This window comes from Molossus molossus, unplaced genomic scaffold, assembly GCF_014108415.1.
Source record: "Molossus molossus isolate mMolMol1 unplaced genomic scaffold, mMolMol1.p scaffold_m16_p_20, whole genome shotgun sequence".
Lineage (NCBI taxonomy): Eukaryota > Metazoa > Chordata > Mammalia > Chiroptera > Molossidae > Molossus > Molossus molossus.
Genome location: NW_023425356.1, coordinates 48,680,816 through 48,697,703, shown reverse-complemented (window position 1 = coordinate 48,697,703; position 16,888 = coordinate 48,680,816). Strand labels below are relative to the sequence as shown.

The 16,888-nt window shown below is 40.1% G+C and overlaps 1 protein-coding gene across 3 annotated transcripts in view; it reads right to left on the bottom strand.

The window, feature by feature from the left end:
- Positions 1 to 9,384: 9,384 nt before the first annotated feature.
- RC3H1 (ring finger and CCCH-type domains 1) overlaps positions 9,385 to 16,888 on the bottom strand; it is a 37,907-nt gene continuing 30,403 nt past the window's right edge. For 2 of the 3 annotated variants that reach the window (XM_036272067.1, XM_036272068.1), the window contains exons 14-19: positions 15,280 to 15,493; positions 14,764 to 14,854; positions 14,508 to 14,640; positions 13,310 to 13,480; positions 12,007 to 12,122; positions 9,385 to 9,796 (exon numbers count right to left, since the gene is read on the bottom strand). In XM_036272067.1, the coding sequence (XP_036127960.1) occupies positions 9,646 to 9,796; positions 12,007 to 12,122; positions 13,310 to 13,480; positions 14,508 to 14,640; positions 14,764 to 14,854; positions 15,280 to 15,493 (876 nt within the window). In that variant the 3' untranslated portion in view covers positions 9,385 to 9,645. The remainder of the gene's footprint in view (positions 9,797 to 12,006; positions 12,123 to 13,309; positions 13,481 to 14,507; positions 14,641 to 14,763; positions 14,855 to 15,279; positions 15,494 to 16,888) is intronic. The other variant, XM_036272070.1, reaches the window with a different exon arrangement.

Below are 16,888 nucleotides of genomic sequence, written 5' to 3'. Positions count from 1 at the left end.
TCATCTCAAAGGATAAGAGATCTTTCTTTCTTATAGCTGCATAGTACTCCACTGTGTATATGTACAACAGCTTTTTTATCCACTCATCTATCAATGGACACTTAGGGTGTTTCCAGATCTTAGCAATTGTAAATAGTGCTGCTATGAACATAGGGGTGCGTATATTCTTTCTGACTGGTGTTTCAGACTTCTTAGGATATCCTCCTAGAATTGGGATCAAGTTACTGGTAGCATTTTGAGAAATGAATCACTATATATTTAATGTAAAAATTCTTATACTAAGTAGAATAAACTTTGGACTTCTCTTTTTCACTTGCACATTAAGTGGGATAATACCTCTTAACATTATGTAATGTAGCTACTTTGGGATGGTCTTTACAACGTTGTCCTGATCATTTGTTCTATTTCCGGAAAACAAAAAGACATGGACAGCCCTGGCCCGTTTGGCTCAGCAGTTAGAGCTTCCGCCTATGGTCCAGAGAGACCCAGGTTCGGTTTCCACTAAGGGCACGTACCTTGGTTGCAGTTCGTCCCCGGCCCTGGTTGGTTGTGCGGGTGGCAGCCACTCGATGTGTCCCTTTCACGTCGATGTCTCTCTCTCTCTCCCCCCCTCCCACTCTATCTGAACAAAAACGGAAAAAAATCCTCGGGTGAGGATTAAAAAAAAAAGACATGGACATTATCTGATTTTTTTTTTTTAATCCTCACCTGAGGACATTTTTGGATTTATCTTCAGATACAGTAGGAGGGAGAGAGGGAAGAGAGAGAGAGACACATTGACTGGTTGCCACCCACATGACCCCAACTGGGACCGGGGACAAACTGCAACCGAACCCAGACTCTCAGTGTGTCCTGGGGACAGAGAGCACCATGGTACCTGGAGTGTGAGATGGCTCAGGCCCCGGCGCCCCAGACCTGCCCGACAGCAGCTACACTTTCACCGAAGTCCCCAGGGAACCGTGTGCACGTGAGTCTCCAGAAGCAGTAACAGAGAAGCGAGCCAACAAATGCGAATCAAGAGGCACTGATCTGACCCCTTCATCCCTGCTCACAGTCCTTCCCAGGATCCCCTTTACTTTCAGAGTCAAATCCCAGCACCTGAGCATGGCCCACAGGCCCCTGTGGCCTGAGTGGCTTCGTCTCAAGCACTGTCCCCTCCCTCTGCTCTAGCCCAGGTTCTCTCTTCATTCACGGTGCTCATACATCCTGTCTCCCACATTCCTCCCATCCCTCCCACCCTGTTTCACACGTCTTACCTTTAACGTAGCTGCCCCAGGAAGGCCTTTGCTGCCCAGCGCAAAGCCCATCTCCCTGTGTGGTCTCACAGCTCCTTGCTCTTCTCTTCTGAGGATCGTGGTCGAGTAATTCTTTGGTAATTCCGCCCCATCCGTTGTAGATGACCATTAACTGTTTTTAAACTGTATACATGTCTAGTTCTGTAACTGGAGTCTCAGCTCCTTGAGGGTGGATAGTTTTCTCTCTGTCCTTGACAGGGTCATACATGCAGGGAGTATTCAGTGAGTCACTTCCACAAACACTGTGGTGGGTGCGTTCGTGTTCCACACCAGCCACGCTGGACAGCAGAGGGACATACCAAGGGACATGCAGATTAGCTGGTTCCTGGGATCGAAGTGCTCACACACACAAACCAGTTGATTCGATCTCAGTCTACGGGATCTGAAGACACCCTACTGCCGTGCGCAGGGGAGGCCTGGGCAAGGGGAAGACAGCAGAACGGGGTGTGGAGTTCCCAGTCTAGACTTTCTAACATCCAAGGATGGTTTCTGTACTTACCATCCTTCACACCTTCTGAACGTTTTCTACTCTGCCCTTCTTCTGAGGTCAGGCATGGTAGCCGTGGGCACCTAACTGCTAAATGTTGGCAGGAGTAAATAACCTTCACTGGTAATGCATTTTAAAAAAAAGATATTTAATAATTGTAAAGGAAATCTAGTCATTGTCACTTAGGCATCTTTAAAAAATATGGAATTTTCTTACATAATCATGTTGCTATTATGTCACCAACAATGTCATTCCCTGATGTTAGCGAATACTCAATACTTGGTCAAACCACACTTCCCAGTTACACCAAAAATGCCTTTGTACATTTGGTTTGTTGGGATCAGAATCCAATGTATATGTGCTGCATTTGATTCCTGCATCTCATTTCTTTGAATTAAGATTAGTTCCCTCCCCTCCCTTTTTTCTTATATTTACAGTGATCTCTAAGAAAAAGTAAACCTACATTATCCTCTAACTGCAAGGAATGACTGATGGGGGGGGGCGGGGTTCATGCCAATTAGAGGAAAGAATGAAAAGATAAAAACTATTATCAGGAAGGTCCCTGGAGCAGGTTCATGTTGCTTGACCATAGAAAGGTCCTGAACGTAAGGGAAGTCATCAAAGCCAGGACCTGGGATGTTAGCCCCGAAGCCCCATGAACACCGACCCTAGCGTCTCGGAACCACCGCTTCATTCCTAGTGTGCAATCATTCTGGGACAAATGGGGGAATTTGGACTGTCGTGTATTTAGGGTTGGACTAACTCGCATGATGTCTCTGCAAAACTGGCTACAAGAAGTATGTGTTTGCTTGTGCACAATATCTACTTCTCTATTTTTCACCTAAAAAGAAAAACAGGTGTAAGAAATGAATCCTATGGTTAGACTAAGATGGCAGACTCATTTATAAAAAAAGACTACACATTTCTCCTTGTTATCATTTAATATAAATGCTGACAGAAAGCAGATAAAGACCTTGTAGACACTTTCATATATTTACAAACCAAAAGGTGAATCACCTCCTTCTCCTTGTTAAAAGAATCCTTTTATCTGCAACTCATGGGAGCCCTAAACACTAATTAGGAGCAACATGAGGCTGAGTCAGTTTCCAAGGTAATAAAGGAAGCAGATAGCATTTTAACAAAATGTGGCATCTTTGATATAAACAACATGCACACAAATAACACTAAATTGAAAAAGATGGCCCGATCCTCTCAAAAACCTGCAACAAGTGGACACTCAGACCCTGAGTTCTGCTGCCCTAAATATCTTCCTACTACTATTTGTTTTTCCACCACACTTGATTTGAAGGCTACTTAAAAAACGGGAACTCTAAACAGATTTTAAAGAGAGGAAAATGATTCATTTCAAAGGGGGTTCTTCTCCCTATTCCAAAAGAACTTCCAGGAAATAAAGTCTTCAAACAAGGTTTCGATTTGCCAAATGCTAAGGCATTTTCACACCTTATGAAATTCCAACCCATTTATTGTCTTCACTTTTTTTTAAAGTTGGAAACAATTGGAAAAAGTAAAATTTCACAAACTTTGGCAATTTAAAAGTCAGCTGTCACTTTCAGGCTCAGTATTTTTATTTCTGAACAGGTGGTGAACGCAGACAAGAACGAAAAGGGAGCTGAGGCAAGAAAAAAATAGGAATGCAAGAAACTTTAAAAAGTATTTAGTCTAGCACTGATTTTTAACAACAGATTTAAATTTCACTATGCAAAACTGTGATTTCATGAAATCATTCATAATCTGACTCAAATCTCATGGGCTCCTTTATTAACCTATTTGTCTTGTTAAATATACCTCTGCAGGGCACAATCACATACAATCAATACGATTGGTAAATTACATAAGCTCTATCCCAAGCAAGTATGCATCAATATTAAAAAGTTTGTTTTTTTTTAAAAACACAAAATAAAACAAAATAAAATCCACCCAAAAAGGTGATAATGACTGCAGAATGTCTCGGGGAGACTGGTATGAGCCTCAGACCAAATTGACCATAGTCGGGGAAGGGCAGCGGGGGAACAGGGAGAGACCACACACAGGGAGAGGAATCTCACAACTGGAAAATATTTAAGTGGGTAAAAGGTTTTGTTCATTACCTTAATTCACTTTTTCCACTGCTCTTGTTCCAAAAAGTCATAGATTTGTCAAAAAGTAAGATAATGAGGCCTGTGGGTGAATAAAGCAACCCCCTCCCCCAAGTTCCTTTCATTCCCAGAAAGTGGAAGAAAAGGAGAAAGGGGACAAGGGAAATTTAGCCAATACACCTGTTAAAAGTGGTTCCCAGGGCAGTGTTCTAGTTGAACAGAGGATGTAAAAATAACAAACAAAAGCTTAAAATGCCTTCAAATTAAAAGAATATTTTACAGGGTGGTTCAGATATTATACTGATAAATGATTTTTGAAATCAGGAAAAACGAAACAAAAAACAACCAGACAACCAATTGTCCACCCAATGGTTTGTTTCCATCCTTTTCTTGACCCTTCCATGCACCAGCTGGGGTGGGGCGGGGGGTCCCCAACAGTTTCCAGTTATAAGATGGCTCTCTGAGTGTACAACCTAGAATGGATGCCAAAGACTTGTGAGCTCTGTCCAGTTAAGAGTGAAACAAAAAACAAAACAAAATAAACCCCAACCAACCGGAAACAGTGAGACCTCCACACAGGAAACTCACTCACCTTATGTAGCATATAGTATACTAATTCCACAGGATTTCGTTTTTCTAATCATACATTTCTGGACACAATATTGTCTTGAGGTTAACTGCTCTCTCTCAGGCTATTGTGCCTTATTTTCTTGGGAAAACAAAGGCTATGACTCGAGGGATGTTTGCTCAGGAATGAAGTAGGGGAATTCAGTGTTGGCGAAAGTTCAGAGGCTGTGAAGCAAGGTTCCAGTGGTAGGTAAGTCCCTGTGTCACGATGGGGTTTCCGAGGCTCTTTACCCACTTTGTTCAGTGCAGTGTTGAACATCCACCTACTGGGAACAATTGTGAGAAGGTGGTACTTCTTCCTGGTGGTGGCAGGTCCCTATTCTTAAAATTATAGCTAGTATTACTTATCAGTTAGACTCTACTACATGTGAGCTATCTTCAGCGGTCCAAGAAATCTTAATAAATCTTAAGTTGGTATTTACGATCATTAACAGTACCTTTTGACAAAAACAGCTTTCTTTTTCAAGTGGCTCAGAAGAGTTGAATGAAGAATTAAAAATTAACTGCAACCCACCTACAACTTCCAATAAGTCGTTTCAGCAGGAAAATTTCATAAAGCTGAGCTTAAGCAACAAATAAATATAAAAATCACAGCTGTCCAAGGTAGAGAGAATGTAGACTGGCAAACGGGCATGCGGGTAAAATGATAACAGCAGTAGACTGCTGTCTTTAAAATGAGCAAAAAGAAAGTGGAAGAAAGATGGTAAGACCTCCATCCATCACCATTTGTATACAAGTAATGGCAACCAAATACTCTTGAGTGAAAGAACCTATTTTTCTCTGAATCTGAATATAAGGACATATACAGCCTGTAGTTCATTATTTCTCATCAGTCCCATGACTTGACCATAGTGAGAGGAGATTGTTCTTTGGGCACAAGTTAAAAAAACAAAAACACACAAAATGCTATCATGACAAGACAGTCTCAAAAAATGGGGGGAAGGGATCGCTTACACATAATATTGTACAAGATGATAATCCCTGATGAAAAAGAAACTGATGAATTTTCACTACTTTTACATTTTATAAGGCCAGCTAACTTTATCAGTTAACTTTAGATAAATCTACTTACACAGTACAACAATCAACTCACAAATACTTAAAGGTTTCACAATCAAAATGGCTACTATTTTTCCCAAACCAAAACAGAGTAAAGCACAAGTCTTTGGCTCTCCTTTAAAAAAAAAAGAAAAGAAATAAAACAGCAGGTTACCATTCTGAACCAGACCTTTGTTTGCCTACCAGTAGGGCAAATACCACATTTGTGCATCACTGAGTAATAACACCATTAGAAAAGGCAACTTCACAGAAGTTATTGGCTAAGCGAATTCATTTGAATGCTCTGTTTTGAGGCAGCAAACTGTCACTGTTGCAGATTGGGAAGGGCAGTGGGTAAATCAACAGGTATTTGCAAGACAGAAAAGGGCCGGGAAAAAAAAAAGAGAAACAACTTTGAGGTTCAACCCTGAAGATCTATGGAAAGCCTGATGAAGTTATATATTCAAGGAAGCAAACGGGAATCATACTAATCTTGTGTTTTAGGCAAAAGAATAAACACATGGGAACAGTGAGAAGGGAAGGGACAGGAATGGGAGAAAGGATTCTGCCACATTAATGCTGTATCAGATACGTTTGTATTCATTCTGAGTAGCTGAATATTTGTAGCTGGCGTTAGAAATAGTGTCTTATCATTTGAGTAATGTTAGCAGAAACGTATGCTATAATCAACTTTCGACTGGAAAAGTTAACAAGGAATGGATCTTTGGTCACGTTAGCCTCTGTAAATTAGTCAAGACAGGGCAACTACTGGACTTATGACAGTATCTATCAGGAAGGCAAAAGAACTATGTGTAAGTCAAGAAACTGAATCTAGGTATTTTATTCTGTTTTTCTACACTTTGCCAGAGACCCCTTGGGGGGAAAAAAAATAACCAAAGTAATTTCATATTCCTAGCTATAATAAAATCCTGGTTTTATCCAAATAAGAGTGATCACTGTGCTTATTATTCTTACCATAACCCTTTCAGAATTGTTCATGTTCACCTGAGATGTCCAAGTCTTCCTTTTGAATTCAGTGAAAGCAAACAGTCATCTTCAGAAAAAATTAATATTTTAATAAGTAGAAAACATAAAAATTGCATTTCCAGGTTTCCTATCTGACTAGTTTAATCTGTCAACTGTTTCTAAAGGCATAAATTTTAAAAATCAGAAAAATCAATGCCTTTCATAGATTTTGACCAAAAAAAGCAGTTAAAGAGTCAAGCACTTTTGCTAAAACAGGCCACTTCCCCTTACAGGCTCATCATATCATAAGTACATCAGAGAGAGGAAGAAAAGGGAAAAAGGACCGCACACTTTTGGAGGCTTCATCGAATTCCTACACTGCTTGTGAGCACTAGGAGAGCTGTAAGGCTACCCGAGCGAGCGGGGAGGTGGAGTGCCCGCCCACTGATCAAGCAGGCGGGTCACCGGCCCGGGGACAGCACTCTACGCCCCTGCTTCCTCCGCAGCCAGCTTTCCCTGAGCGTGGGCCTCAGAGGTACAGCGAGAATTAAGGCTACAATTTAAGAGAGCTCCCTACCCTCAAATAAAAATACCTTCAAAAGTGAAAAAAAATCTATTTTAAATTAATTCAAAACAGTGGCTTTCCTGGTTTTATGCAGAATAGGAACACTGTGTAGGTTAATTCCTGGTCCCCACGAGTTTGGGAAATCAAAATGGTGCAAGTAAGAATGAGTGCATCTGAAGGACACAAGGATAACAGACGTTATTAGGTGTTGCAATAGATATCCAAAAGGAATTTTACTTTTATTCTTAACTTCAACAAAATCAATACCCCTAAATTTCCTTCTAAATACCAGAAATCACTTCGAGTTCAAAACTGAACCCGCTGCTTCTAAAATCTAGGAATTATCTAACACGTCCAGAGGAGAAGTGAGGTCTGTCCACGCCACCTGAGGGTGCAGGCCGAGAACGCTGCCTTTTATGGTTATACAGAGAAATCAGAAGTCCTGGGACTCTGTCAGACATACAAAGTTTCTCTCCTCCTCCTCCTCCAAAACAATAAACACTTCAAGAGCCAGTATAAGAGGGTTTTAAGCAAAACAAAACAAACAAAAAACCCCACAAAAGCAAATAAAGTAATTACTGAAACAGGGAAATATGAATTTCAATGAAAAAAATGCCTCCTCTTCTCAGTGCTTCTACCTCCCAATCAGTCATTTTATCGCAACAGCTGCTCTCATGAGAAAAATCCTTAAAACATACCCAATATATATACAGATATAGCTATGTATATATGTATATATATAATATATATAAATTTTTATTTAAATAAAAAAGAAAGCTCGAATCCCAAGCCAATATGTGTATATCAAATCCTTGACCAGCCAGGTCTGTAGGGCATAATCAAATTCAATGTGAAATAGTATATAAACACGGTGCCTTGACTGGGCAAATTAAATAATCGCTACTCAAAAGAGTGTTCTGTTTGGACTCTCCTACTGGTAGGCAACGGCAGGACTGTATTACCCACCCCCCTCCCCCCAATTTGTTCAGTTAACAGTATGATGGACATAGAGCTTAGACTGAGGTTGTTATGACCTCAGCAGGAGTTCAGGGTTAAGAAAATAAGAAACAAGAAAAATACAAACTCTTGCTTTTACCCAACCAAAGCAATGCAGTAACTTATTACATAACCAGTGCTTTCTGTTTTAGTAGTATAATCTAGAAAGGGAAATTTTAAAAAATCAGGCAAACAAAGGGACGGGAAGGGTGACTATACCAAATGATCCCTACTAAACATGTTTTATTAGGTCTCAGTTCAGTACAGACATGGGCCATCAGAATATGTGCAGCAGAACTAAATAATAAAAATTCTTCTTTATTCTTTTCAAGAATCTTTTCAATATTGTAAAGCCAAGTCTATGGAAATTAACTTTTAGGTACTTATGACCTACTTATACTAATCACTCTGAACAATTCACAAACTATCCTTAAGATCCAGGCAAATCTCTGAAAGCCAGGAGCCCCAATACATAGGGATTTTATTTTATACTTTTGGATTTTGAGGGTAAAACAAATGCATCCAGTGAAATAATGTGGCTCTGTTCATTTTAAGTTCAAATTAAGTGTTGTAGTTTTAAAACATGGTTGGTTGTCCTGTTTTTTTTTTTAACATTCTCTGATTTCCGCCCAAGTTCAATTTGGAAAAGCACAGATCCAAATTTCCAACCATCAGCTCAATATAGGTCATACACTAACTGTGTATTTTCTGTGCTGATAAATCACAGTTCATTCTTAAAATAATCTCCATTTACATCTAACCAACAATCTAAGATGCTGGCTCGGCTTTCTAATTACATTAAGAGAATGAAAAGGATCTATTCCATGGAAAGGAGACCTTTAAAAATTAATTGTTTGGCAATTATCTCCGAAAAGTTAAAAACCAAAACAAGAAACAAACACCCCTTGAACAAAATAAAAGTTTGAGCGACACAGGAAAACATGTCTCACGCATGAAGGTAGTGACCCAGAGAGGAAAAGATAATCATGGCTTCCAAATGACGGCTCTCGGGAACCTTGGTTTGCTGCACATCTTCTAATAACCGGTCTGTTACTATCTTTCTGTGTGTCAAGCACCACAGAATTCTCGGAAAGGCTGGTGCTTCTGGTGTTTTAATTTACGGGGTTGTGAGAGTGGGAAAGGATTGCGGGGAAGGAATTATACACTGGGTATGTAATAATACCAAAATACAAGAAAAACCTACTTCATTAAGATCATACAATTAATCAAACAGAGTGTATATATAATATCTTCTTTTTTTTAAAGCCCTGGATCCAAGGCGTCCAAAGTTATTAAAATAAAGTTCATTCACAGAACAAAAACAAATTTAATCTGAATTGCTTGCAGATACTGCTAATTTTCTTTTTCTTTTTCTTTTTTTAAATTAAAAAATGCATTAATGTGATCTATGTGCAGGGTTTGTTTTTAGTAGTGGTGTTTGTGCACATGGCCTCCGGCGCTCTTCCTGGACTTCTCTGACCACTCGCAGAGAAACATTTAGAAGTCATCGTTCTTCTATCCCTACGCCCCACAAATGGATTCGGAGCAGAAGATAAAAGTATGACTCCTTGTGTTTTAGGGAGCAGAGCTGGGTGTAACTCCTGCTCTCTGGAGGTCGTTGTTGTCTCCTCCTCCCTCAGGGTCCTCTGATAGGTTCAGAGAGCTGGTCTTGTTTGATAGGAGGCTGATATTCTCTTGTGTCAAGGCTGATCCATTCGGTACATCACTGTTAACATAAAAAAAAAAAAGGAGTTGGAATTTTTAAAAGGCAGAAAAAAAAATTATTTAGTGGAATAATATCAACAGGGCTGTACTTTCAGCAGCCTGGAGACTGTATGAAGAGCTTTCAAACTAATTTACAGCTCTATACACATGCTTTAGTACAGAGATGGGCAAACTAAGGCTAGCCAGCTGCCAGTTTTTGTGTTGTTTTTTTTTAAATTAATACCGTTAATTTTATTTAAAAATTTTTTTCTTTATTGATTTTAGAGAGAGAGGAAGGGAGAGGGAGAGAAAGAAACATCAATGAGAGAGAACATCAATTGGCCGCCTCCTGCATGCCTCCTACTGGGGATTGGGTCCACAACCTGGGCATGTGTGCCCTGACCTGGAATTGAACTAGCGACCTCTTGATGCATGGGGTAAAATGCTCAACTGCTGAGCCATACCAGGCAGGACAGGTGTTTTTTTAAAGAATAGTTTATTGATTTTTGCCCTGGCCAGTTTGGCTCAGCGGTTAGAGCGACGGCCTGCGGTCCAGAGAGACCTGGGTTCGGTTCCCGCTAAGGGCTCGTACCTCAGTTGCAGTTTGTCCCCGGCCCTGGTTGGTCGTGTGGGTGGCAGCCACTCGATGTGTTCCTTTCACGTCGATGTTTCTCTCTCTCTCTCTCTCTTCCTCCCCCTCTATCTGAGCAAAAAATGGAAAAATGTCCTCGGGTGAGGATAAAAAAAAAAGAATAGTTTATTGATTTTAAGAGAGAAAGGAAAGGAGAGGGGAAGAGAGAGAAACATCAATGTGAGAGCACAGCACTGACTGGTTGTGCTTCCTGCACAACCCCCACTGGGGGTCGAGTCCACAACCCAGGCATGTGCCCTTGACCTGGAATCAAACCAGCAACCTGCGGGTGCAGAGGATGCTGCCCAACCAACTGAGCCACACTGGCCAGGGCCAGCTGCCAGTTTTTATAAATAAAGTTTTATTGGAACACAGTCTGCCTGTTTGTTTACATATTGCCTATGGTTGCTTTCACAGTACAAGACAGGATTGACAGTTCTGAGAGACGTAAAACCCATAATTTTAAATATTTATAATATAGCCTTAAAAAAAATAATGCATGGATTTAAATAGCCAAATTTCAAGCCTGAAAGCAACAGGGTATTAGCAGTTATTGTTATATATTATCCAGAGGGCAACTCTGGACTATGTATCAAAAGTCTCAAAATGTGCTAAGGAAATACTTAAAGATATACAAAAAATTAACTTCAGTATTGTTTACTGCAGGGTGGTTCATGATACTTGATATGCATACTTCCACACCTGTAAAAGAATTATTAGATGATATGGGATAGACCAAATTAAAAATCAGACCTGGCTGGTTTTGCTCAGTGGTTAGAGCATTGGCATGCAAACCAAAGAGTCGTGGGTTCAATTCCAGTCAAGGGCAAGTACCTTGGTTGCGGTTTGGTCCCCGGTCCTGGTCAGGGAGGTGTCCAGTTGGTGTGTCTCTCTCACATTAATGTTTCTCTCTCTCTCTCCCACTCTATCTGAAGATATAATGCAAAAATAGCCTCAGGTGAGGATTAAAAATTAAAACCAGGGAGATGGAGTGGTGGGTGGGTTTCAGAAGAGGCTAAATGCCCACACACTTTAAAAACATTGGAAAGGTGTACATCAAAATGTAAACATTGGTTTCAAATAAATTAAAAAACAAGGGGAAGGAGAACATGCAACCAGAAAATTTCCATTAGCTCTTAACATATAATTCAACCTTGGATCTGTTCTAGAACAAATGTTTAAACTTCTAAATTTATGTAAAAATATTCTTTTCTCAATGTATACATAATAATGATATTTTTAAAAGCAAATTAAATTTTTTAGGGTACTTCTGTCATGACTAGGTAATATATGACTATGAAAATGTCCCTTTCCCTGGCCAATTTTGCTCAGTGGTTAGAGCATTGGCCTGCAGTTCAGAGAGACCCGGGTTCGGTTCCTGCTAAGGGCATGTACCTCGGATGCACTTTGTCCCCAGCCCTGGTTGGTCATGCAAGTCACAGCCACTCGATGTGTCCCTTTCACGTCGATGTTTCTCTCTCTCTCTCTCTCTCTCTCTTTCTCTTCCTCTCGCTCCCCTCCCACTCTATCTGAACAAAAAATAGCAAAATGTCCTCGGGTGAAGATAAAAAAAAAAGAAAAGAAAATGTCCTTTTCTTTACCTGAATGTCAATGTAAGGTCCTCAGCTGGAACCTTACTTTGTGGTTCCGGTTGTCCATTTTCTGCTTGCTTACTTGTATTCAATTTGCTTTTCATGTCCAGAGAACACTGGTTCTCCTTTGAAAGAGAAGGAAATAAATTCATTTAGCTTCTATTTAATGGTGCTAATGGAAGAGAGATCAAATACAGATAATACAAACTGATGATCCAGAAATCATTTAGTTTTGTAAAGTGACTAAAGAAACAGGCAGACTAAAAGAGAGAGATACACAAAATCACAACCGAGTACAGCCCACTTGCTCACACCCCAAGCTGGACAACAGGGGGAGAATACCACAACATGGAAATATCACACGTAATTGATGACTTAAAAAAAAGTATCTACCTAAGGAAAACAGAGAAACTACCCCATTCATTTGCTTAGGAAAAAATGTGAAAACTACACAATAATAAAGTCAGTTACATGCAACCTGGGGAAATGGTTCAATCCCCTAAGATTCAAAATTTACGGAAATGAACGTCAGTGCACTATGAAGCAAACCCTAAGCATATCCATACACATACTTTCACAAGAAAGAATGTATAGATTGCATCTCATAACAAAAGCCAGATCATCAGTAACTTAAGGGCTATGAAAACTAGAATGCTATTTGGTAACACATCTTTATATAACATGATGGAATACTGGCAAAATCATAAACACCACGCAACCTCCCTGCTTCCCTAATGAGTATGTTTAACAGAAATGTAGTAACTTCCAATTAACTACCTTGTTTTCCCTAAACATTTTTCAAAGTAAAGAATCCTAAGACAGCCCTGGCCGGTTTGGCTCAGCAGTAGAGCGTCGGCCTGCAGTCCAGAGAGACCCGGGTTCGGTTCCCGCTAAGGGCATGTACCTCGGTTGCAGTTTGTCCCCGGCCCTGGTCGGTCGTGTGGGTGGCAGCCACTTGATGTGTCTCTTTCACGTCGATGTTTCTCTCTGTCTCTCTGTTCCTCTCTCTCCCTCCCACTCTACCTGAACAAAAGATGGAAAAATGTCCTTGGATGAGGATAAAAAAAAAAAAAAAAAAGAATCCTAAGACAAAGAACACACTCAAATCAAAAGGGAACAAGGAGAGAAATAATAAAATAGGATGAAAGCCCAACTTTGTGAGACTTATTCTAAGCACTAATCACTCATTGGAGTGCCTTGGGCTGACGACTCCATAGTTCTGGATGATTCTAGCTCTACAGCCACAAGTACTGTGACGCAACTAACACAGAAGTTTCCCTTCACCTTCCCTCTCTTTTCCCACAACACTCACCATGCTCAGTTCCCGGGTTCTCTTCCCGATTTCCCTTTCCACTTGGTGTAGTTCCAAGCTCAACTGCTCACTTGAGATCATTCCAGACCATTTTGGAGGTGGTGGTGGGGGCTGCGACTGGCCTGCCAGGGTGTTCGCCTCCCTCTGCAACATCAGCCTGTTACTAACAGCCTAATGCATGAAGCCAAGCACATACACAACTCAACACACTTCACACCATGCACAGAATGGCCAGGCCTGATCCTAGACCACAGCCACAAGCAGTTTATCACTCAGTATTCACAATAAAAATGATGACACTGTAAGTTACTGTCCCTTTCTTTGAGTACCATTTGAAAGGAAAAAAAATAGGGTATTTAAACTTAATGAACAGAAATTTAATCTTAGGTATAAGTTGCTCGTAGAGAAATCAACTATAAATGTATATTACTCCCCCTCATTTATTGAATTTTCTCTGAAGTAAATCCTGTAATTTATTTCAATGAAACCTCATTAATGGCAAGGACCCACAACCACAGTTAAGTTAAATATGTGGCAAGGTCCAAATTATGCTGATATTCTCCTGGGACAGAAAATGGGTCTAGAAATTTCAACTAAGACAAAGCTATGAATTAGCAGCAACACTGAATTTGGAGTTTGCATACCTGGGCTCATGTTTCCACACCTGTGAAACTAATAAACTTCAACCAAAAAAGGGACTAATAACACCTGCCTAACCTACCTGTCAAGAACACTGTAAGAGTCAAATAATAGGAGATAGTAACTTATAAACTAAAAGAACAGTATTAATATAGTGCTATTATTATACAGAGTCTATTATTTAAAGTCAAAGATCTAAGCTTCTATTTTTTGAAGATGTATACATAAATGCTGGGAATTAAAGGATATAAGAGAAATTTTAAAAGTTAAAGAAATATGAGAAATTAAAAACTAATTTTAAGTTAAAGCACATTTTGATAAATACCTATTGGGAAAATTTAATCTGTCTTCCATTCTCAGGTAATAAAATTCTAATTTCCCACTGTCCCAGAACTAAACTCTAAAGTGTTTCAATTCCCTGAAGAATGGGTATCTATATAACTCTTTAAGGAGTAGACCTTCAAGTTTTGTGTTTAGAATACCTCAAAAGATCCTCCTTTTAAAATCTCTTTGAGCACCCTTCAAAAACTGAAATAAAAAATCATCTATAGGCTGGTACCTCTAGTCCACGTAGCTGGGTCTGTTGGCTAATTTGATGGTTTAGTTGCTGCAATTCTAGTCGTAGCTGTTCCCTGTCAGCAGGTGGAAGGGGTTTGCCATGACCGGCCACTTCTGACATGGGTATTCTCTCCCTTTGGTGGGAGAGAAAACATGGAATAAATAAAAAATTTTATTTAAAAAAATACTGACCAGAAAAACAAAAGAGAAGTTGAATAATTTTAAAGGTTTATAAAAGTAGAAAGAATGATTCCTACCTCTCACTGAAGTGTCCCTGAGAAGGTATGTTTTGATGAGGGGAACAGGGAGAGCTCCCCCAGCCGCCGTGGGTTCCATATGGACTGTAATCTGTAAGAGAGCAACTCACTGTAGTGCAGACACAATCCGCAGGTTTGATTCTCCTGTGTACAGGCATGCCGTGTACACAGCTATCTGGAAAAGTGTCTCCCAATATGGTAATAGGGCACTGATGTTTTTTCCCAATAGTCATTTTTTCTTTTGTTTGAATTTTTAAACAACTAGAAATTATTATTTTAATAAAAAGCAATGAAGCTATTAAAAAATAGGCAATCTTCATATACAGACATTTAATTTTAGTTTGTACCCCTAACTGCCTGGGGTGTGATTCCCTTCCTGCAGGGCTAACTCCATGGAGAAGCCTGAGGATGACGGCCTTGGGAGGTTACGGGAAGCCCCGACAGTAAATGGCTAGCAGGAGGGTGCTGGGGTCATGCATGTGAACCCTCTAGAAAGCTCACCTCTGAGAGCCTTACCTGAAATGTTAATTGATTTTGTGGGAGCTCCCTGAGGTGCCAGAGCCTGCATTGGGCCAGCACCCTGATATATTGTTTTGGAAGTTCGAGAGATGGCACCAAACCGAGATACTGTTGGTCGGTCTCCAAACGGGATGAGGTCATCATCACTGGTTTCTGTGGCTCTTCTCTGATGATCCATCCGCTGGTCTCTCATCCCTTTACTCTCCACATTCTGATAAGTAAAATGAGAAATCCACCCTGCACTTAGATCTCTAATATAATTTCCTCTAGCTCTGTAACCAGGTTAAAAAAGAGTATTATGCCCTGGCCAGTTTGGCTCAGCGGTTAGAGCGTCGGCCTGCGGTCCGGAGAGACCCGGGTTCGGTTCCCGCTAAGGGCGCGTACTTCGGTTGCAGTTTGTCCCCGGCCCTGGTTGGTTGTGCGGGTGGCAGCCACTCGATGTGTTCCTTTCACGTCGATGTTTCTCTCTCTCTCTCCCTTCCTCTCTCTCCCTCCCACTCTATCTGTACAAAAAATGGAAAAATATCCTCGTGTGAGGATAAAAAAAAAAAAAAGAGTATTATGTTCTTACTGATAAGACTAAAATTATTAGTTGCTTTTGGTTGTCATATAAAACATCACTTTTTAAACCTCTGACCATTCCACAATAAGAAATATATTTTACATCATGACCCAGTCAATATATATATTCAAATATAATTTCTTGACAAATATTTACCCTTACTATATGAAATGTACATTTGTATTAATATTGTTATTCTAATTCATTTATTTAAAGGCCCACCATGACCCAATCAGTTAATTTCAAAACTCAATAGTCAGAAAAACACTGTTTAAAAATAATATAAGTGCCAACATAGGTTTTTCAAAGGGATTCCAGTCACCGAGAATAAGTACCAAAATAAACAGAAATGGAAATCTAATTGCTAAACCCTTTCTACTCAAAGTATACAGTGTGGGGACTAGCAGCATCAGCATCGTTTGGGAAGTCATTAGAAATGCAGATTCTCGGGTCCCACCCAGTCTTACTAAACTTGAACCTGCATTTTAACAGACCCCCAGGTAATTTATGTGAACATTTACTTGGATAAGAAATCCAAGACCTTGCTCTGGCTGGTTTGGCTCAGCAGTCAGAGCGTCGGCCTGCGGTCCAGAGAGACTGGGGTTCGGTTCCCGCTAAGGGCATATACCTCGGTTGCAGTTTGTCCCCCGCCCTGGTTGGTCATGCGAGTGGCAGCCACTCGATGTGTCCCTTACATGTCGATGTTTCTCTCTCTCTCTCTCCCTCCTTCCCACTCTATCTGAACAAAAAATGTCCTCGGGTGAGGATAAAAAAAAAAAAAAAAGAAAAAGAAAGAAAGAAATCCAAGACCTTAATTAATTCTGCAAAATTATTTAATTTTGGTTCTAAACAACTACTGGGTTAATTGCTAGCTATACAGAAATATAATAAATGTTCTTCTCTGTCCAGATAAGTGTTAAAATATTTTTAGTTACACCTGAAAAAACAATAGGAAAAGTATAATTTAAATATAATTCAGCTTGGCCAGTTTTGCTCAGTGGTTAGAGCATTGGCTTGCAGACCAGAGAGTCCCGGGTTCGGTTC